We start from the raw sequence: 23,831 nt of genomic DNA on the forward strand, positions 1-23,831 counted from the left end.
AACTAGTTTAATGTATGCATACACTTATTCATAAGTATAAAAATATGTAAGTGAATATTTGCCTTTTTAAAGAATTCTTTTTCTGTCTCACATGCACTAAAAAATTTTAAATTTTTGTTCTTTCAAAGGGATCTATGCATCATTTCCAGTTTCAAGAAACACTACTTAAAGACTGGGTTAAATATCAAGGCTCCTGTGCGGTCTCATGATAAATCAATCTTACTTTGTGAAGCACTGGTTTCCTCAATGCTTAATAAATTTCCCACATGCAAAGAATATAAAATTTGCATATGTTCAAAGGTAGCTGATGAGCCTCCAGCCAGTTCTTACTGAGGGAGGGTTAAAACCCTTTAATCAACCCTTAGAGTGGGTACTGTAGCAGAGTGGGTTAACTCACTGTTCAGGACACCCACATCCCCATTCAGACTATTGCTTCAAGTCCAAGTTATTCTGCATATGATCCAAATTATTGATAATACACCTGGGGGGCAGCAGAAGACTGCCCAACTATTGCGGTTCTGGCAGAAAACCCTATGGGAAACCCAGATCAAGTTTTTAATTTCAGGCTGGTCTAGACTCAGTTGTTGTAGACAGGAGGTACTTATCTAAAAGGCAGTGGCAGAGAGAACAAACAAATCTTAAAAACAAACCAAAAGGGCCCAGTGCAATAGCCTAGCAGTTAAAGTCCTTGCCTTGAATGCACCGGGATCCCATATGGGTGCCAGCTCTAATCCCAGCAGCTCCACTTTCCATCCAGCTCCCTGCTTGTGGCTTGGGAAAGCAGTCGAGGGACAGCCCAAGGGCCTTGGGACCCTGCATCCGCATGTGGGAGACATGGAGGAGTTTCCTGACTCCTGGCTTCAGATAGGCTCAGCTCCAGCCGTTGTGGTCACTTGGGAAGCGATTCATCAAACAGAAGATCTTCCTTTCTGTCTCACCTCCTTTCTGTATATCTACCTTAAAGAAACAAAACAAAACAAAACAAAGAAGGGCCCAGCATCATGGCACAGTCATTTAAGCCACAGTGTGCAATATCAGCACCCATTTAGATGCCAGCTCGTATCCTGGCTGCTCCGCTTATGATCCAGCTCCCTGCTTAGGTACTGGGAAAAGCAGCAGAAAATGGCCCTGTACTCATATCTGGGTCCTGGATGAAGCTCCTGGCTTAGGTCTGGCTCAGCCCTGGTTATTGTGGTCATCTGGGAAAGGAATCAGCTGATGGAAGATTCCCATTCTTCCCTTGTCTCACTCACTGTTTAGTTCTGTCAAATAACAAAACCAAAAACATCCACAAAAAACCTAACTATTCCTTGGTTCAACTACCACTCCACTTTTTTTGTTCTTCAGTGAAGAATTTCTGGGGTTTGGCATGATGGCTCAGTGGTTAAATCCTCACCTTGAACACACCAGGATCACATATGGATGCCAGTGTATGTCCCGGCTGTTTCACTTCCCTTCCAGCTCACTGCCAGTGGCCTGGGAAAGCAACAGGGGGTGGCCTAAGGCCTTGGGACTCTGTACCCACCCAGCTCCAGCTGTTGCAGCCACTTGGGAAGTGAACCAGCAGGTAAAAGATCTTTCTCTCCCTCTCTCCAAATCTGCCTTTCCAATAAAATCAAATAAATCTTTAGGAAAAAAATTTTAAGGAAAAGACTGTGATCTGTCTGTTTTACCACTATATCACCAATATCTAAATCAGTGCCTGCTCATTTCATAAGAGATTCCTAGTGCTTAATGAGTACATAAGTAAACCTATATGTGTAGACACTGACCCTGATTTAGCTTCCTGGCCTTCTCACTCCAGAGAACAGTTAATGAGTCTTTCTTAATCTAGACAACAAATACTAAGGGAAGGAAAAAATGTTTTAGAGATGTCCTGATTCTTGGAAAACACACTAGAAAATGAATAGTAAATAAGAATAATAAGCCTCATTTCTTATATCTAGCTGTTAATCCATTTCTGTATTAAAATCACATGGCATAATTCAAGTTTCATAAACAATGTATAGTAGGATGGACATGAAACATGAAATTCTCAGATTTAGCTCCCTGGGAAAAGGTGTATGCATCTGTGGAATTTTTTTTTAAATCTGAAATAAAACTGAATTTATCCAAGGAAGCATTAAACTAGAGCCAATGATCCAAGTGTTCTCTCCTGGTTTTGAAACATAGATCTCCCAACAATTCATGTATTCTGAAGAATTGCAGTATTATGGGCTCTATTCTTAATACTAGATGAACAAGAGGCAATCTCATGAATTGTAAGTAAAGCCTGAAAATTCACGTCATATTAGCATTTTCTTAAAAAAAAAAAAAAGCATAAACTATCTCGTTGGCTTGATGCTGGTTAAATGAGCGCCATGTTTGTAAATATCATACAATATGCAGCTACTTCTCTGCAATTTGTTTTTATTTCAAAGCGCCAAGCAAAAATCCTGAAAATCACCTTTGCTTCAAAACAAGTTATTGCTTTAGAACATTAAAACATAAATTAAAAATGAACTATACAGGAAACATACCATTCCATAGGCCTGCTGCTGAACCCAGTTGATATAATCATTCCTTATATCTATCAGTTCTTGTACTTCATGTATATAAAATTTGTCATATTGTATAATCTGCCCAGTTTTCTCATTTACCTAAAAAAAAAAAAAAAAAAAAAAACAGAAGCACAATTAATTTTAACTTAAACCACTACCTAGGACAGAGACTGAAATATTTTAAAAGAAAAGGGCTTTGGAGACTTCTTAATTTTCTCCTATAGAAAATAATTACTGAGTGCCTACTATATGCAAAATGTTGGTTAACCACTAGGAGAGACAAAAAGATTTGTAAGATGTGATATCTGCATTTAGTATCACAAAAACATTAGAAAAAAAGGACAGAAATGTCTTTATAACCACAATAAAACAGGAGGTATGTGCAATTAAAATGCGGTATGTACAAACTAGAAACCATAAGGACTTCAGGTTGGGGAGTGAACCTAACTAATAATAATTATAGCTAACACTTGTTAAGTGCTATTCTGTATTTGGCATCTGATTAGTATACAAGCAGTGATGTAGGTAAACTGAAAATTGAAGAAGGCGCAGGTTACTACCCCGGAGACTGATAATGACAAAGGTAATAGTAATTCTTCACATTAGAGAGCGCCACCTTACCTAAGTGATCAAAGTTATCATCACCAGTTGTAGTACAATGAAACACTATCCTCCTAGTAATAAATTACAGTCAGAAGTATACACATCATTTTTCAAGAAGAGGTTTAGCCTGAATTTAATCAAATATCTTGACTTCAACTCAATACACAGGAAATAAAATGTATAGAAAAACAAGTTGACATATGGAAACAGACAAACACTGATTATTGAACATTAAAAGACTGGGCAAGACTCTTCGAAAGACAAGGTACTAAGGACAGAAAAATTGGAGCTATTATTATTCCTAAATTAAGGAAGCAAGGAGGAACTACGGTGCTGCACACTCTTTCAAAAGCTTCAATCTTCTTGATACTATATATAATCACTCAAACTGTGTCCTACACTAAAAAAAAAGTAACTTTTACATACATTGCAGATCAATCTAAAGTAGGAAAGCCAAATGGACACAATTTTTTAAGAAGGAAACCACATGTGAGGTCCATCTTTTTTTCCTCATGGTGGTACTTCTAAATCAGAATGGGTGTAGAGCCTAGAACTCAGGCAGTAGTGTTCATACCAGACAGAGAAGTCACAGATTTGGACAGCCAACAACAGGGGGAGGAGGAGTCAAGAAGGTCATCCAGAGGATGAAGCTATCAAGGCTATGTGAGAAGTCTCCCTACAATTTCTAGGAATTTGTAAAGCATGAGTGCATGTAAGAAGTGCATAAAAAATAAACTTCAAAAACCCAACAAATCAACAAAGGACCTGAGAAGATATTGTTAGTTTTAAGATCAGCATTTTCATAGGAAAAACGACACATATCAATGACAGAAATATCAACTTCAAAATACCCGAAGGAGAAACTCACTACCAAAGAACACTTCACTAATTGCACATGGTATACACACTAAGACAGTCCATATTCTGTTCCTCATAATTTACAATTTAAATCAACTGCAATTTATTTAACAAATCAAAGTGTATAAAATATATTCTATCTACAATGGAATTTTAATGTAACAAAAATATCTGTAAAATCCTAGAACACTGCCAATTAAATACTTCTAAAACAAATTTTTCTTGAATCCATACAAGCTAAAGTCATGAAATAACTAACTAGCCTGAATGCTAAGAATGGACAGAATGTCAGAAAAACCCCATTCTGGTAAAGCAAAAGGAAAATACTAAGCTCAGACATGAAAAAATTCTAACACATTACTTGAGGCTGAGTGGAGGGTAGCTGGAGACTTAGATCCCCTGGAAGCCCTAGGCAACCGTAACACATTTAGACTCACTCTGCAGACCTCCATGCATTGCGTGCCCACACAGAGCAAAGCCAAGAAACATTGAGGAAAGGAAAGCAAATCCCATGCATGATTGCAGAACGCCTGCCCTGGAAGAAGAGGGGCAAGAATTGTTCCATATTCAAAATTCTCTATCATTAGGAATATACAGGCTGATGGAGGACAGGACTGTGGGGGAAGGTGCAAATAGAAACACTTGACAAAAGACAAAAAGAATATATCCAAAGCAGAGTTTTCAAGAATGGCTAAGGTTCAGGAACACATAATCTACCTAAGCCCAAGGCCACATTATAAAACATTTTTGGAGGGGCTGGCATTATGATGTAGCAAGTGAAGCCAGTGTCCAACACTGGCGTGAGTTTCACCTGCTCCACTCCAATGCAGTTCCTTGCTACTGTGCTTGTAAGTAAGCGGTATGTGGCCCCAAGTTCTCCGGCACCTGCAGCCACATAGGAGATCTGAAGAACTTCTGCCTGTTGGCTTTGGTTTGGTCCAGCCTTAGTCACTGTGGATATTTGGGAGTGAACTAGAATCTCTCTGTGTGCCTTTCAAACAAATACTTAAAAAAAAAATCTTCTGTTCCCTGCATCCCACTGATTTGCAAAAAACTGAGATAAGCAATATCAATTTATCACATGAGCATTCTAACTGGCATGTGAAACACTACAACAAATGCCAATCTCATGAATAAATTAAATGCTGCCAGAAAAAAAGACCAAAGATATATATATTTATAGATTACAGAATATAAGACTGAACAACTGCAACAAATCAAATTTTGAATTGAATTTAGCTTTCAAAAAGCATGACATTAAAAGTATTTTTGCTTTTATTAATGAAATTCGGACATTCCTGACTAGCTAGGATGCTGAAAAATCTGTTATTTCCTTAAGAGTAGTGATGGGATTGCTGTTATTTAGAAAAATGCCTGCTTACATCTTTAGAAAGCAAACCCATAAGTATTAATCTTTATATTTTACTTCAAAACACTTCATGAAAAAAGGAATACATACACATGTATAAGCAAATAAATGTATATATATATGGCATATTAACAATTGCTATATCTAGAATGAATGCATATTATACTTGTTTTCCAATGTTTCTGTATGTTTGAAGACTCTGAAAATAAAGACCATTTCTGTGGCAGGTTGGCTGGGCTTAGCTGCACTAGCAGTCAGTTGGGGTGAGATATAGGGCTGGGGTGAAACTGACCAGGCAGCTCTATCCTCTAGGATGTGCACTGGCTGGTGCAGGTGTCAGACCAAACCTGACCCCGCACTAGCTGACATACACCAGAGACAGGTCTGGGGTCATCCCAGGCAAGATTTCTTGGGGGACACCTCAACTACAGCACTGGATTCAACCTGGGAAGCAGGGCAAATCACAGAATATAGGATACTCTGGAGTGCATGGATCAGGACTGGGCCTCCTGAACTGCTAAGGCCTGTGCAGTGGACATGAGAGCCCGTTCATTTAGGCCAACACAGGATGGAAAGCAGAACAGCTTGGGCAATTCTCCTGGCTAAGCTCTGCAGCATGTTCCTGGGTCTGCGGTTGCACTAAGCCAGGCTCTGTCAACCAATAGACCTTGAAAAGATTTTCTTAACCCTGGAGCAACAAAAACAACAACATCTCAAAACTATCAAACCCACTGAAGTAACACCCTTTGAATATTCCTCCCCACATTGTGGTCTCGAAGGCATCATCAAATGCCTGTCCCACACCCCTGAGTGCTGATGTAGTCTGGCAGCAAGCAGCGGCCTTCCCTCTAGCCCCTGTGGATACAAGGGAAGAAAAAAATTGGAAACATTTGTCCCACCCACCTTCCTCCACACTTGACCCTCCCTACCCCAATCAGTGGCCCACAAAGGCTTGTATTACTCTCAATTGCATAAACTACATTAAAGAGAATATAACAGAAAATGCTTTTTAAAAGGCTTAAGGAACATTCTAGACAAACAGCATGAAATAAAAAAGACAAAACTTGTTCACTGGTGCTCTAGCTAAAACTGTTGGTTGAAGGAAAGAAAAAAGCATATGGAACAAAACTGGAACCAAGATGCAATTTAAAGCTAAGCCACATCCAATCCTGTCAGCCAATCTCTGCTAAGCCTTAGGATGACCAGAAGACAGTCTAGCAGAGATGTTTTCTTTCAGACCATTAAGTAGCAAAAGCTAATAGATGCAAAAATTACTTATGGTTTTAAAGCTAACAAGTGATAGTTATTTTTATGAAAATGTTTTTGTGTGTAGATGTAGACTGAATAGAAAGGCTAGTGGTGGGAAAATGAATCATGAAATAAGCACAAGTTTCAAGGCTACTGTTACCTAATAAGAGAATGCAGAGCTAATTGAATAAGAAAAATATCTCAAACCTATATAACATAAAATGCTGTAAACAGTGACACACACATACACACCATGAAAAGATGATCTTGAGGCAGAAATAGGAGTTGGGATGATTACCAATTTGGTTTTAACCTTTCTTACAGAAATGGTACAACTTCCTCTAGTAAGTGAGGAGAAAGGTTTAGGCTAGCCTCTGAGGAGACAGCTGAAGCTACAGTGATAAGTCAGGCAGAAAGTAAGTAATACAAAAAATGACAAGCACAAATGCTAGAGAAATGTACCTGGGAGAAGAACATAAACCATCAAAACAAAAAAGAACTAAACAAGCAAGCGAACAAAACTAGGTTAAGTTTCCTATGGAGAACAAAAAAGCTGCTTACATGTTTTTTTTATTATCTCACATATACACTATGTTATTTTTAAATAAAAATTTCCATAGTTTTCCTCCAAAGTATCCCTACAAGGAAAAAGAACAAATATACATTTATCACCACCATTTACTTTTGTTCCACCAGCATTAGAGAGACTGTCTAGCAAAATCGTGCTTTACCGAAATGCAGATAACCTTAAATAATAATTTTATGCTTGAATCAGGCCTAGCACGATGGCCTAGTGGCTAAATCTTCACCTTTTACATGCTAGGATTCCATAGGGCACTGGTTCAGGTCTGGACTGCTCTATTTTGCTTTCAGCTCCCTGCCTGTCACCATGCAAAGCAGTGGATGAGGGTCCAAACCCTTGGGACCTCGCACCCAAGAAGAAGCTCCTGGCTTCAGATCAGCTCAGCTCTGGCCACTGTGGAACTTGAGGAGTGGGCCAGCGTAGGGAAGATCTTTCTCTCTCTCCTCTCTAAATCTGCCTTCTTAATAAAAATGGAAAAAATCTTAAATTAATTTCATGTTCTATAGCAGTTATAATTTGACTCTAAGTAGAACTCATGCACATTTCAATAGCCTTATGAAATAGATACTATTACCATCATAAAGACTGAGTTTTAGCAAGATAAGCAAAATCTGAGAGCAGAGTCAAAAACCTAAAACAGCAATCTAATACAGCAGTTATTCTTAATTTATTTGACTAATTTTATTATCAAAATATTTATACTCACATAGAAAATTATCCTTTCTTTTTTAAAAAGATTTATTTTTATTGCAAAGTCAGATAAATAAAGAGGAGAGACAGAGGAAGATCATCTGTCTGATGATTCACTCCCCAAGTGACCACAACAGCCGATACTGCGCCAATCTGAAGCCAGGAGCAAGGAACCTCCTCCAGGTCTCCAACGCGGGTGCAGGGTCCCAAGGCTTTGGGCTGTCCTTGACTGCTTTCCCTGTCACAAGCAGGGAGCTGGATGGAGAGCAGGACTGCCGGGATTACAATCAGCACCCATATGGGATCCCAGTGGGGGCAAGGCAAGGACTTTAGCTGTTACACCACTGTACCAGGCCCTATCCTTTCATTTTCATGAATATTTCTGGAAAGCTTTATTTTGTAGTTTACTCCTGTGGGTACAAGTAATATAATTTTTTAAAAAATATTTTAATTTCTTTTCATTGGAAAGGAAGATTTACAGACAGCATGAGAGACAAAGATTTTCATCCACTGGTTCATTCCCCAACTAGCCCCAAAGGCTGAAGCTGAGCCAATCCGAAGCCAGGAGCTTCTGGGTCTTACACATGAGTGCAGGATCCCAAGGTTTTGGGCTGTCCTTGACTGCTTTCCCAGGCCACAAGTAGGGAGTTGGATGTGAAGCGGGGCTGCCGGGATTAGAACCTGCACCCATATGGGATCCTGGAGCATGCAAGGCGAGGACTTTAGCCACTAAGGTACGATGCAGGGCCTAAGTTTTATTGTTTTAAAAACACAGCTAACAACACTGTTTACACTTTCAAAGTTGACAGTTTCAAGCCCTCTACTTCTTAATTTCTACTTTTGAAAGCCAGTGTTAGAGATGTAAGAGACATGACAGAACCATTCTCTGGTTTCTAAATGGCCATAACCACAGGCCTGGGCCATATTTTGCTTTCCAAGGTATATTAGCAGGAAGCTAGATCAGAAATGGAACAGCCAGGACCCAAACTTAGCAGTCAGATAAAAAGTGCTAAATATCAGTGATACAGTAGTGGCTTAACCTGCGGTGCCACAATGGCCCCAATCTTTTTACTCATCAAAGCTTTTGAGAATTTAAACCTATCTCAACACTGTTTTAAATTAATTTACATCTATAGCAGAGGTTTTTATTTGGAAGAAACAAACCAGAGTGAAACTAGTATTACTAGTCTTAGACAAAGCAAAGGTAGCTAGGTTTATACATGCAGATCAAAATGTTTATTCTTGGAATCGCTGCTGCAGTAAATGCACCCTTTACAATGCTACCAATTTCATACAGGGACTTACAAGAGTCCCCACCGCTCCACTTCTAATCCAGCTCCCCATTAATAGTCTGGGAAAGATGGCTCAAGTTACTTGGGTCCCCAACTACCCACATAAGATCCGAAGAAGCTCTTGGCCACTGGCTTTGGGCTAGTAGAAAGACCTATCTTTCCTTCTAACTCCTGACATTTTTTGTTTGTTTGTATGTTTTTTGTTTGTTTTTTAAGATTTATTTCTTCTTATTGGAAAAGCAGATTTATAGAGAAGGAGAGACGTAAAGATCTTCCATCTGCTGGCTTACTCCTCAAGTGTCCACAGTGGCCATGGTTGAGTGCATCTGGAGCCAGGAGCTTCTTCCAGATCTCCCACACAGATGTTGGGTCCAAACGCTTTGCACCAGGCTCAATTACTTTCCCAGGCCACAAGTAAGGAGCTGGATAGGAAGTGGAGAAGCCAGGACATGAACTAGTGCCCATACAGGATCCTGGTGCGTACAAGGCCAGGATTAGTCACTGAATCATTGTGCCAGGTCCTAACTTTCGACTTTCAAATAAATACATCTTCATCCTACAGCAAGCAGTCAGCAAAAAGCCAACATAAACCATGTTACCTATTACTCCTACAAATAAACTTTTATTGGAAAACATACTTATCCATTAAAGACTGCCGACAGAAGAGGTGAAAGAAGCTCTAGCAGAAAATGCATGGCTACCAAAGCATAAAACAGTACCAGGCTCTTTACAGGAAAAGTTAAAGACCCTTGGCCTAAAGTCTTTAGCACTGTGCTGAAATCCTTTACCAAAATCTTTTCTACTGAAAATATATACAGGTGGGGCAAGTATCTGACCTAGAACGGAAAGTGACCAGTTGGAATGTTCATATCCCATACTGAATTGCCTAACTCCAACCTCTTGCTACTGTGGATATCAGAAGGCAGCCAGATTCCTGGCAACCAGAGTGGACACCTGATAGAACTCCCTGGATTTGGATTCTCTAGCTTCTTTGGGCTATTGGAGAGTGAATCAGCAAATGAAAACTATCCCTGCCTCGTGCTTTCTATCTCTATCAATACAGACTGATTTTTAATCACATTAATTATTCTAAACTTCAGTGAGTCATTTGCTTGCCAGTCTTCGTCAATGTTTTAAATTTTAAAAGGTAAATTGGTTTTCTTTCTCAAAAATAACCATTATTGGTAGCTGATAAATCTTATGGATATGATAGGTAACTTGCTGGATAAAAAGGTTAGCATGTTAGAATAAAAATTAACTATTCAGAAACCTTGTTTGCTTCAGGAAAAATTCTTCTAAAACCCTAAAATTTCAGGTGAAATGATGGTTCAAAGATAAGTCATCCAGGAGGATTTGAAAACTATACAGTATTAGTGAACACTAGTTTTAAAATAGAGAAATTAGGCACTGGACAGAAGATTGATCAAGAAGACTTACATACAAATTTATATTGAGTCAAGAGTTTGAAATATATGAAAATATTTCAACTAGGACATGATTATCTCCAGTCAGCCTTGCTCAATCTTTTGAGTTAGCACTGTATGCATTCCACAATGAAGCACTTCTTATGCTATATCATACTTACCTGTATATGCATGATCCCTCTGCATTTTAAGTTGAAGAGCAGAAATCACATCTTTTCCATATCACTGCATGCCCAATATCCACTATAATATTTAATATGATAACCATACAGTAGGCACTCAATAAATATTTATGTAAATTAAAAAGTATAAATCACATAGGAAGTTTAAAATTTACATATTCAGTATTCAATGGTACACAAAACAAATTGGACAATAACACTTATTTCATATTGTTATTACAGCTGTAATATTTTTATTTATAAGTTCATGGGTTTAAAAAATGAGTATATGTACAGATACATGTTTATTTGGTTTATTTAGGGATTCCTCAAAAATCCCTGAAAAAAAGCTTGGAAATCATTGACTTAGAAAACCAGCACAATGCATAGCTACTAGACAGACCAAATAAGGTTTATCATTTGGCATATATATTTCTCTATACAATCCGTGTAAAAATACAGAAACTACTAAATAACCCAATTACTTGCCAGTAAACTTAAACGTTTGGTAAACTATCCATTCCTGACAGTAGGTATCAAAGGTATTTTTCTTTTGAAGCCATTTGGAGCCCTGGAAATTATTTTAAATTAAAAAGTTTTCCAAAGGACATGACATAGGGGAGGAACAAATGTAACACATCCTGAAATTAATAGGCAACACAACATCCAGTTCTCTAGTTCCTATCCTGCTCCAGGGTTAAGTTGAGGACAAAACTGAAGTTTTCAGAAAGTAGAGTATCTTAGAAAAAACACAAGTTTCTGATAAGTAATTTGGGTTTCTCTAAAGAAGAAAATGAATCATCCCTGTCAATTAATACACACAGGTATGTATTTACAGAACAGAATGAAGCCAATTTTCTATAAAGTAAGAAACAGAAGAAAACTAACTGTCCTGAGAACTCCTGAAAAAAACGCTTAAGAAATCCATACCTACAGTATCCTGCTTTCAAGTATGTGACAACGTCAACCAATAACCGAGCACTGTGTACCCCCCCAAAATCAGTTCAAAAGTAGTTGCTTTCTTCTTAAGTGGTGGTGATGTTAATATGAAATTACTTTTGGCTTTTTAAAATATATAGTAACTTGTACATATTTTTAGGAAACATTGTGAGGCCCAACATTTTAATCCTACAGAAAAATCTTCATTTCTGTATGTGGTAAAGATTTAAAATCACACTGAGGCAAGGGTTGTGACATAGCAGGTAAAGCCACTGCAATACTGGCATTCCCTATGGGCACCAGTTTGAGTCCTTGCTGCTCTATTTTCAATCCAGCTCCCAGCTAATATGCCTGGGAAAGCAGCAGAAATGACTCTAGTGCTTGGGCCTCTGCTCTCATATGGCACATTCAGAAGCAACTGTTAGCTCCTGGCTTTGGCATAGTTCAGTTCCAGCTGTTGCAGTCATGTGCGGAGCAATCCAGCAGATGGAAGTTTTCTCATTCTCTTTCTCTGTAACTCTTTCAGATAAAACATATGAATCTTAAAAAATAAATAAATAAAATCACACTGACATGTAGCAGAACAGATAAGGTTATAACATGGTCTTTGATTCCTAATCCAGGGCTTATACTATTTGCAATCTAGAGTGTTGACTTTGAAGATCTACACATACAGGCCTTGCACAATGGCTCAATGGCTAAATCTTCACCTCACCTTGCATACACCAGTTCATGTCCCATCTGCTCCACTTCCCTTCTGGCTCACTGTGTGTGGCCTGGGAAAGCCGTAGAGGATGGCCCAAAGCCTTGGGACACTGCACCTGTGTGGGAGACCTGGCTTGTGGCTTCAGATCAGGTAAGCTCTGGCCATTTGGGAAATGAACCAAGAGATGGAAGATCTTTCTCTGTTACTCCTTCTCTCTGTAAATCTGATCTGTCTTTCCAATGTAAGTACTTCTTTAAAAAACCCAGGGTCACAACATAAAACCAAATCTTTCTAAGCACAGTATGTTACTGTTTCTGCTAATGTTTTCTACACTATAGAGCAGGGACTTTGGGCAGATTTTCATTAGTTTTCCAATTTTTCTATTTAGTGGTTTATGACCTTTGATGTTGAGATTTTTTTTGTTGTTATATAACAAGGGTCAAAATATTAAGTATACAGGGTTAACAAAGTCGAGTAACAAATATGTAAAGTACTCATATGGATTATGTACATACTTGATTTTAATCCTGACTATGATTAACAGGCAATAAATATTATTACTCTTTCTTCTTTAAGACATACTTAAGATTCTAGCATCTTGGGATGTCTAACAGAAACACGTGAGAAATTCTTACTGTTTCACATAGTAAAGTGTTAACTGATTCTGGAATCAGGCAAGGCCCGGGGGAGTTTCCTGCTGTTAGGCAAGGCCCAGTGGATTTCTCTCTTCACACATTCATGCCATCCACACCCACTGCACAGACCCCAGCACAAAGTCAATTAATTTCTTTGAAATTAAACAAATAAGCAAGAAAATGTGTCTGAAGAAGGAAGCCTATACTGTTCACTATTAAATAGAGATTGAAGTTTGGGAGGTAGGCAGGTAAGTTACTTCTCAAACTTTGTGTATAGCTACTAAGACAAAACTCAAGATTTCCTTTTGTTATCCATTCCTCTCTTTTTCATAGTATAAAAGACACAAATAAGGGGCCAGTGCTGTGGCATACTTAGCTAACTTTCCAAATGCAGTGCCAACATACCAAATAGGTAACAGTTCATGTTCCAACTGCTCCTCTTCCCGTCCAGTTCCCCATTTATGACCTGGGAAAATCAGTGAAAGATGGCTCACAAATGCTTGGGCTCCTGAACCCCCTTGGAAGACCTAGAGGAAGATCCCAGCTCCAGACTTCAGATCAGCCCAGCTCCAGCCATTGTGGCAATTTGGAAAGCAAGCCAGCAGATGTAAGACTTTTCTCTGTCTCTCCTTCTCTCTATAAATCTGCTTTTCAAATAAAAATAAATCTTAAAAAAAAGACAAGAAAAACCCATTTTTGAAGAGGCAATAAAGATAAGCAGACAATGATTACCACGAAATTGGGTCCAACAGTTATTTCCAATAATTACTTGGGAATGGGGCCTAGCTGAAGGAGGATGTTCAGTGAAATATAATGACGGATCCAAGAGTAAAGAAAAAAAAATCTAAATCTCTCGGATCCTAAGCAAATTATATAAAAAAGTAGACAAATATTCAATGACTAAGAATATTTTCTCAACAGCACAGACCTTGTTCTGGGGGAAAAGCAAGCATAAGAATGACTTGCTTTCCTAGGAAAGACATGGCTAAAAAGCTCTTTAAATAAGGAAAAGAGAAATGAGTTATTTTTTAGTAATCTTAGATATATTTGAAACAAAAAGAAAAAAGCTCAAGAAGTTAAACAATTGGGAAAAACTACACAGAAGCTTCACTAAAAGAGCAAAAAGGGGGTGAAGGGAATGGTCCATAAGGCTTCTTCTTTAAGAGAACAGAAAGATAATGAACTCCTTTCCCATATTGTTAACCTCAGCACTAGGCAAGAAGGGTATGAAAATGGGAAGATGCTGGTAAGGAAACAAACAAGACTAAATGCTCATGAGAGTTTTTCACCTGCTCTACTGATTGAAAATATATGCTTCTCCCTTAGGTCATGTCTCATCTAAACAGCAACTCAAAAATACCAAATGGCATAACATATATATACCTACCAACTGTCAGGGATGACTCAAATCCATCTTTAATCAAACAGCTGAGACTCTACATCTTCATATAACTTTGAGCTGCTACAAGTGTAAAGAGTACTATTTCTTACACTGGGAAGAAGGGCAGGAAAGAACAATAGGCAAATTAATGAATTATATCTGGCTTCAGTTTTTAGTCATGTCTTTCAAATGTAAAATTCTACCTTAATTGAGGGATTAGTACCCAACAGCAAAAGAACATGAGTTTAAATTTTGGAATCACAACTAGGTTCCAGTTTCTTTAATAAAACCACCTATAACCAAAAACAGACCAAAAAGAAAGAAAGAAAGAAAGAAAAAACAAAAGAACCCTTCAACTAATATATAGTGTTCTTCCCAAGAAAATGTAAAAAGAACTCAAATTCATTAGTATGCTATTGTTCTGCCCAATTACACACAAAGTATCTAAATCCCTATCAAAGTCAAACAGCGAAACTTTAATGGAAAGCATAGATAATTTTTTCAAACTTCTGCATTATGCTTTTATACCAATCTAAGACTGTAAAACATTAATATTAAAATGAACATTATCAATCTGTTAGTAGGAACAGGGAAACAGCAAAATAAAGAACTATTGGACATACCCTATGTAATATTTCTAAAACCTTTAATGCAGTATGAAGAAAACTGTTGAAAATTCTTCTTTCAGAAGGGGGAATGCCGATCTTGTAGAGTTTCAAAAGATGTACCACCACTTCCTTAAAAAGTTCTACTATCTTGAGGAATAGTGGAGGTTCAAGTACTGACCACCAGTTTTCTGTTATTAAAGGGTAAACATGCAATAAAATGAATTAAAAACTCACAATTAAAAAAAAAAGTACAAATCTTCTGAAAGAGAGAAGTCAACTCTTGTTTCTCCCCTGCTTTACTCTGTGTTCCTGGCTAATTCCCTCAGGTCCCAGCAATGCTTCTCCTGGCTTTAAGGTTCTTGTGTTGATTTTACCAAGTCTATGTATCTCAGCTTCACATTTTTAACCAACTTTCTAGAGCATTTTTAAAGCATGGAGTTAATTATAGCAAGCAAATTACAAAGATGAGGAGAGGGATGAAATCTAGACAATTAGAATGATTAACATGAGGAAAGTTTTAGGTCAAAGAACCAGAGTTGATAGAGATAGAACTATAAATTAGATGAGTGATAAAATCTCATCTACAAACAAACAAAAAAATCATAGGAAACTAGCAACTGAAGACAACACAAGGCAAAGGGTTGACATCAGGGGTGAAGAAAGATTTAAAACCCACATTTGATTTAAACACACATTTGTTACAGTTTTAATTGTTCCTTCTCCTTTACTTCTTTAATAACAAGATCGCTCTGAAGGCAATGAGGGAGAGAAATGTGAAAAACAATTTTTATTTTTCTTGATATGTTTCTACTGCTACATTTGATTAAAATTTTATATTTAACATACTAAACCTTCTACAACTCTAGCAACTAGAAGCCAATGACTAGAGAAAAAAAAATAAATAAAAGCATAAAACAAGTTTATTTTTCCCTAAGACAATATCAGGTATATAATGCAGTAAAATTTCAAATAGCAAACAAGAATTTGTGAGTAATTTAATTTAAATAGACAAAAATTTTAAAAGTATTAAATATTCTTACCAAGTACTTTCAGTGGTGCCTTTTCTAGGTTCACAAGAGCTGTACCAAAGGGAATTGCTATTGTTGTAAAATTGTTGGAATCACTCATCAGGGGACATTCTGGCAGAGTAAGATAAAACCTCAAGGCTTCAACATCAGGTAAGGAGCTAGTCAGTTTAGGAATAAGATTCTTTTCCAAACTAGCTGCCACCTATATTTTAACAAAAAGCAAAACCTACTTCATTTAAAATGAATGCACTTTCAAAAAAGAAAAAAAGGAAAGAAAACTTTGTATTATAGCAAATATTAAATGGTGGGGGAAAATGACAATGAATATATTTCAAACAAAGAAAATCAATGTCTAATGAGCATTCAAAAGTATTCAAAAAACCTTGTGTTTAGTCTTAATTTAAAATATCTTTATAGCCACATGTAGAATTTACCAACAATACTAAGTAAAATTCAGGGTCTACATTAAAAATCTTTAAACATTTATAAATTTTAAACAGCTGCACTGTAAATTCTTTACACAGCTAAATAATATAAACATAAAATGCTTTAAAACAAACCTGCTGAGATATCTGAGGATGATCAGGTTGTATAAGTTTGTGGAATAAAAGTCTAGCAGCATTCATATCAACCCCTGAAAATCTGACACCTGTTCTGTAGTGATCATCATTGCTAAAAAAATGGAACAAAAAAGAAAACAAGAACTTTAACATTATCTTACTTATTGAATATGTTAATAAAATAAAATGACAATTTTCAGGAGAGCCAAGAATTGCCACTTACCTAACAGCTAAAAAACTTCCATTGAGGCAACCAGAGGAAGAAAATGTTCCATCTATCTCACTAAAAACAACATTTAAAACAAAATCAGTGAGAAATATATTTAGCCTTTTAATAAAAATAAAATTAATACTTAATCTAACACTATTGAGGACTCTTATCAAACAGAATAAATCAATTATGCAAATTATTGAACTGATTAAGTAATACTAGATAAAGTCATTACTGTTTGTGGCAGACTTTCTTAAGTATCATTTTCAAGTTCTGATTCAAAGGAATATGACGTTAACTTTTTTATCAGTACAAACATTTATGTGTGGTATTGCCTATTGCCAGCAGCCCATGATGAATACCATAATGTGAGATGAAATCAGCCACAGGGGAAGAGGCTGCAAGGGAGCCACCGCAGTGTGCTGCAGGAGGCTGCTGCTGGCCTAACAGCATAGCAGCAGAAGGAATACATTCCAAAAGGATGATAAAAAAGGAAAATACAATAAACAATAGTAAATGATCATTACTAATTTATCAAGTATTACATACTGTAGATAATTTTACATGGGACACTTTCCAATGACAGTGGAATAGGTTTTACACCAGCATTAACACAAACATGTGAGAAATTTATTCGACTACTGCATCAGCTATGATATCACTAGAAGACAATAGGAAATATTTTTAGTTTCATTATATTCTTACAAGATCATTGTTGACCCAAATTTTGTTATGTAACTCATAAATACACTCTCTCACCCCGTATACTAACACCAGCAAAAAACAGCAGACAAAATCTTAAGAAGAATTAATCCATTAGCAGAACATTTAAAGAATAATTAACATTTTAATCTTTTAGAGAATATAGCAGCCATTATTATGAGGTCCAGGGGAATACAATTCAAACTCGAATCATTTTTTAACATATTTTTACTTCTATAAAAGTACTGCAACTTAACCCAAATTTAAATGAGATAATGTTAAGATGTCATTGTGGAAATAACCCACTTATATTTTCACATTTAACCATACACTGAAATAAATATTTCAATGAAAATACCTCAGTAAAGACTGCCCTTCCCAGAGTTAAGAGGTTGTGCTTTTAAGACAAGAATGTTTCCCTTACTTGGCTATCTCCACAGGAAACCTTCCAGAGGGGTAGCTCAGCCATTTCTGAATTAGAGCTTCATTCACTGTCCATATCTGCTTTGAAGGATCAGGACATCTGAAGTCATCTGGTGGCCCACAATTCTAAATTTTAAAATAAGAAAATCCGAGGAAAGAATATTATTTATAACTAAGAATCACTCCATACTGCTTTTTTTTTAAAGTAAATCTTCATTAAACATGTCAAACAAAACTTAACAAATACATCAGAAAATATTTTTTACAGATAAGGTACAAAATTCAGACTTATTGCTTTAGAACATATAATAAATATTAACGTGGATTTTTAAAACTCCCTAAAAGTATAAAGCATTTACATGGCTGCGTTATTACCTGGGGACTACAGTAATGTGAAAAGCTTTGATCTCCACCTGAGAAAATTCTTTTTACACAGAAATATTCTTCTGAATCTATAAAAATGAAATATAAAAATTAGAATCCATGTTTTATATTACATTGTTCAGAATAGCAGATGTGCTACTGGAGTATTATTATTTTAATTTAAAGAAAATTTACCTATTTGAAGGAGGAAAAACTGGGGAGGAAAACAGATTTCTACCAGTTGCTTCAGTGGCCAGGGCCAGGTCTGGCCAGACCAAAGGCAGGAACCTGGAACTCTATCCAACTCTCCCGCAAGGTTGGCAGCTTAGTTACTTCTGCTTTCCTCCCAGCATGTCAGCAGGGAGCTGGATGGATAGAACAGTAGCTGGGACTCATCTTGTGTTATTTGTGACCTTGGCTGCTACACAATCATAAATTATTTCCAAGAAAAAGACTGCAACTTAAATATTACCTACTATTATGCAAACTTTAAAAAAGTCTAAGTATTTGTCAATATGAATATGTAATATATCCAGCTTACAGCAGGCTAACAGTAAGAGCTCCAGAGCCTAAAACATTCACAAACAAGTTTTCTACAGATCACAAGACAACTCCATAGCCAAAACAAAACTAAAAAAAAAAAAAAACAAAAAACTTTTAAGAACAGATAAAGAAAATAAATCTAAGTTAAATAATACCTCATAACTCATTCAATATCTTTTTTTCCTAACATCTTTTATGCAGGTCTACATGACATTTTTTTCTTCAAAGATTTAACAGAATGTTATTTGTTCCTAAAATGTGATTCTTTATTTTATAAATAACTTTCTAGGATATGAATCATTAATCTACAATACATGGATGGTTTTCCAAGGGTTGTGAGTTTGATATCCAAAGTTAGCTTCCTGAACTTCCTCTTAATTGCAAATTCAAAAAGACTGAGCAAAGTAATTGTTTTTCTTACATAATTTCTGCAGGCCTCTGCTAACTGTACTTCCAGTTTCTTTTAACATTCTGTTTGGTCTTACATGCGTTTTGTAAAAAATTGGACCTAGACAGGCATCTACCACAGGCTATTTCAGTAAAATACGACATTGGGAAATGAGGTTATGGCATGGATATTGTTCCTCCATCTGAAAACATAATTTGTTGAGTTCTTCTGTGAAATGCTACCAAGCACTGATAGTGCTTAGAACTATGGGTTGAAAATGGCAATCTGCAGTGCTTCTTTACCTAAGAGTTGCAGCCTTAGTATCTATCACATACTTACCTTAAAACAGGAAGAGGATTAAACCTGGATCTCTTGAATTTGTTTACTATTTTCTTTGATACTAGAGGAGTTAATTTTTGCATGTTCCTTTGCAGCATCAATACTTTCTCTGAGGAATCTACCTTCTTTATCAAGTATCTTAATGTCTTATTTACCTACTAGATGCCCCAATTATGCACATTTCTATATAAACATATTAATTACTCAGGATATTAGTTTGTAATTGCTGAACATATTTTTTCAATTATTGCTTAATTTTGTCTCACAAAATATTTTTAATCAAATTTCGTTACGACTTTCATTGTACTGATCCTGGAAAGGCTTTCTCAATTCTGCAATCACATTATTATTTTAAGAACTTTTTATCCTTTAATCCAAATATATTTTATTTTACTGTACACTGAGAGAATACGGTATAAACTAAACTTTTCATTCTCTTGATTCTCATACATTGTATTCAGTGTATTATTACCCCATCTCTACAGACTAGCAATAATTTGTTTATACTTCTTCCACCAGGAACACCCACTATAAACAACTTTGAGACTATTTTTCAACTCCAAAAACATCCTCAAAGTTCAGCTCTCTCTTCAGGATTTCACATGCCCACCCACCTCAAGACTGTCCATCAAAATAAGCCACAGTCAGGCAGCTGGAAGAGAACTGGAGTATCCAGGACACCAACTCATGCCCACATGGGATCCCAGCATTTGCAAGGTAAGGAGTTAGCCAGTGAGCCATCATGCTAGGCCCCTTCTTACTCTTCTTTAAAAAACAAAGAACACTGTGAGGATTTTAAAATCAGTTACAAATTTTCTGAGTTTTGACTGCAGCACCGCTGAGGATATTCTCTACTTTTTACTGTCTCCAAGATATTAAAAAATCTTTAAATTGTACTTCTAATTCAGAAGTAATAGTCAGAGATATAATTAAATGTATGCTGTTGTTTTACAAGAGAGAGGAATGTTTTTCACATCTCTGAATCTACTTTTCAAATTTATGCAGGACCATGAGCTTTACAATACTGAACTTATAAAATCAAGAAATTAAAAAAACCCCAATTTATTGGAAGGTGAACAATGCTACTGAAAAACACCTCGAAATTAAATCATTTCAATCTCATGAAACCTGAAAACCACTATCAAGAAAAGTGTTTTGAGAACAGACATCATTAGACAATTTATTTACCTGTTTATATATGACTTTGAAGGAACCCAGAAAATGTGTTAAAATCTTAGTAAAGTTCATTCATTTTTAAGGAAATCCCTATTCCTTTCATTTGCTGATAACTCTCTATAAGGTAAAATATCATTCTATTATATTTTGTTCATCTGCTGGGAATCAAGTATTTTGTGTCTTCTGAGAATTATTTTCTATGCTTCAAGTTGACTCTATTGTCTTCTACCAGTTAAATTCTTTTTTACTTCAACTACTACTTACCTATTTACTTGTTTGTTTTCAACTGAAGGCTAAGGATGTAGTGTGGGGGGTGGCTGGTGCTATGTGTGACAGCGTGTTAGATAGATAGATAGATAGACAGACAGACAGACAGACAGATAGATCCTCAGCCTGCAACACTGGCTGAGGGCACAGTTCGTATCCTGGCTGCTCCACTTTCAATCCAGCTTGCTGCTGATGACCTGGGAAAAACAGCAGAAGACAGCCCAAGTACTTGGGCCCCTGTCACCTACACAGGAGATCCAGAAGAATTCCTAGACTCTTGGTTTTGGCCAGGCACAGCTCTAGCCATTCATTTGGGAAATGAACCAACAGATGGAAGATCTCACTCTGTCTCTCCTCTTTCAATCTGCCTTTCAAATAAATATTTTTAAAAAAATGTTGTCTTGAATTTCCTGCAACCACAGAAAGCATCATCACTTAAGAGTACTATTTTAACAAAAACCCTGTGTGTAGCAAAGCTTTAGTACGATAGAACTTACCAGTATCTAGTAGACGTTGTCCATTATAAGGGAGCCAATTTCCTTTTACAGTGAAAGGGCTTTTCCTATTGCTTGTTGAACCAGTTCCTAGCTGCCCATTACCACCAAGTCCAAAAGAGTAAATTCGTCCTGATGAAGGAACAAAAGCAGAAGTGTGCTGCCTAGAGTAAAATGATAGAAAAACCTCAGACTTGATATCTTTCCCAACAACTTGAACTAAGAAAAGCACAGTAAATATTAACTGAGGCATTGTCCCTTAAAAATAAATTAAGATAGTGGTAGTCCTAAAATTTATGTACAAGGTATTCATTAATATGCTCAGTCTTATATGCTTACCTTTGCTAAATATGAGACAACTGAAATCTCTCTCAGGTAAGCATCATAACATTTCATCCAGTGAACGTCTGAATTTTAAAAGACCCAAATCTATACTGAAATCCCTAATAACAGATTCAACATCAGAGTAGCATCTAACTATGTTACCTAAAAGAGGTTCATCTTTCTCATTTCTCTGTCAGGTTGTAGCCTACAGCCATGCTCCATTTGGGTACTACCCTAAAGTTTTAGGTGGGCATATAAACCACTACAAATGGGAAGATTGGAATATGAATTATGACAGAAACAATGTTTTCTCTCTTCTGGGAAAAATTCTAAGTGTACGCACTGTCCTGCAAATGCTATAATGAATATAGTGTGGGCCTAGAAGTTAAGATGCGCATCCCATATCGGAGTTTGAGGGCTCAATACCTTGGCTCCACCTCTACCTTCTTGCTAAAGCAGATGGTATTGATGGCTCAAGTACTTGCGTTCCTACCAAACATGAAAGATGAAACTATCAATGAGACTGAAACTATCAATGCAGGCACTGGAGGAGAGAATTAGGAAAATGGGAGATTTCTTCCTGTTAGCAAGGGAAAGACAGGATGGCAGTAAATTCAAGAAACTGCAGAATTAATGCTGAAGTAGACCCACCCAATCTACTCTCAGTGAATCTCTCATTTCTTTTGATATTTTACTGTTTAGGAATAGTTGAGAAATAAACGTAATTATCTACTTTAAGGCTTACATTCCTTAGTCTGAGACTGTATATGTTCAATCTCTTCCATTCATTCATATTCTCAAAGAGCAGAATTAGCTAACTGGCCAACCCACACAACACATCCTACCTTTTATCCACATTTATCTCTATGCCCTCATGAAGAAGTAATTTCCCTGGATTTTTCAAACAAATAATTTTCTTTATAGCATTATCACAATTTGTTTTACCTATCCTCTGAATTTTAAAATCCAACGACTGCTATATTCCACTTCTAGAACCTTTCAATCAGTCTGCTATCCTGTTACTTTATCTATATATTTTGATTTCAAATATCTGTACATTAGTCCAGGAATAATCTATTTCTTAAATTAAATGGTTCTCAAGGTAAATTTAAGCCCCAAGCTCTTCTTAGAGGAGCCTGATTACAGAGTCTCATGTAAATTTCAAAGGAGAAACCACAAAGAAAAGTCTCTTTTTGCCAGCATGAGAGTACTTCATGAGATCCTTTATTGGGAGGAGATGGTGTCTCAGGTCTCAATTCTACTTCTACCACATCTGCTTTGCCAATTCTAGTGCACTTTTTGTAAAAAGGCTGAAATTCTTTTTCTCTCTATACCTATAACCCATGTAAATAAAACTTTTACAGCTGTTCCTATCAAGATAAGGAATCTTCTTCTCCACATGTTAAATTTGGTCTCTAACCTACAGCTTGATTTGTCTCAGGTCTGAGGAAGCCTGCTGCACCACCAAGAAGATACACTGAGATAAACAGGTAGAAGTTGAGGCACAATCTGAAAGATACAAACTATTTCTGCTGAGTCTACCCCACACAGGTAGTCAGATCATCAGCTGGTCATTTGAGTTCAGTAAATAAGTCTTAAAAGGCACCAGAGGGCCCAGCACGATGGAGTAGTGGTTAAGGTCCTCGCCTTGCACGCCTGGGATCCCATAAGGGCACCGGGTCTATCCCGGCAGCCCCGCTTCCCATCCAGCTCCCTGCCTGTGTGGCCCGGGAAAGCAGTCGAGGACAGCCCAAAGCTTTGGGACCCTGCACCCATGTGGGAGACCCAGAAGAGGCTCCTGGCTCCTGATCGGCATAGCATTGGCCGTTGCGGCTCACTTGGGGAGTGAACCATCGGACGGAAGATCTTCCTCTCTGTCTCTCCTCTCTGTATATCCACCAATAAAAATAAAACAAATCTTTAAAAAAAAAAAGGCACCAGATTTTAGAGTGCGTTTTCTTTTAAAGCAATATAAT

At 36.9% G+C, this 23,831-nt stretch overlaps 1 protein-coding gene across 8 annotated transcripts in view; it reads right to left on the reverse strand.

Moving 5' to 3' along the window:
- Positions 1 to 23,831, reverse strand: part of HERC4 (HECT and RLD domain containing E3 ubiquitin protein ligase 4) — a 136,028-nt gene that overhangs the window by 21,455 nt on the left and 90,742 nt on the right. For all 8 annotated transcript variants that reach the window (XM_040975835.1, XM_040975837.1, XM_040975834.1 and 5 more), the window contains 8 exons: positions 21,535 to 21,695; positions 18,337 to 18,413; positions 17,963 to 18,087; positions 16,849 to 16,908; positions 16,626 to 16,737; positions 16,078 to 16,267; positions 15,053 to 15,225; positions 2,520 to 2,639 (listed from right to left, as the gene is read on the reverse strand). In XM_040975835.1, coding sequence (XP_040831769.1) covers positions 2,520 to 2,639; positions 15,053 to 15,225; positions 16,078 to 16,267; positions 16,626 to 16,737; positions 16,849 to 16,908; positions 17,963 to 18,087; positions 18,337 to 18,413; positions 21,535 to 21,695 — 1,018 coding nt within the window. The remainder of the gene's footprint in view (positions 1 to 2,519; positions 2,640 to 15,052; positions 15,226 to 16,077; positions 16,268 to 16,625; positions 16,738 to 16,848; positions 16,909 to 17,962; positions 18,088 to 18,336; positions 18,414 to 21,534; positions 21,696 to 23,831) is intronic.

The sequence above is a fragment of the Ochotona curzoniae genome, unplaced genomic scaffold (genome assembly GCF_017591425.1).
Source record: "Ochotona curzoniae isolate NIBS_2020 unplaced genomic scaffold, NIBS_Ocur_1.0 contig_2692, whole genome shotgun sequence".
Classification (NCBI taxonomy): Eukaryota; Metazoa; Chordata; class Mammalia; order Lagomorpha; family Ochotonidae; genus Ochotona; species Ochotona curzoniae.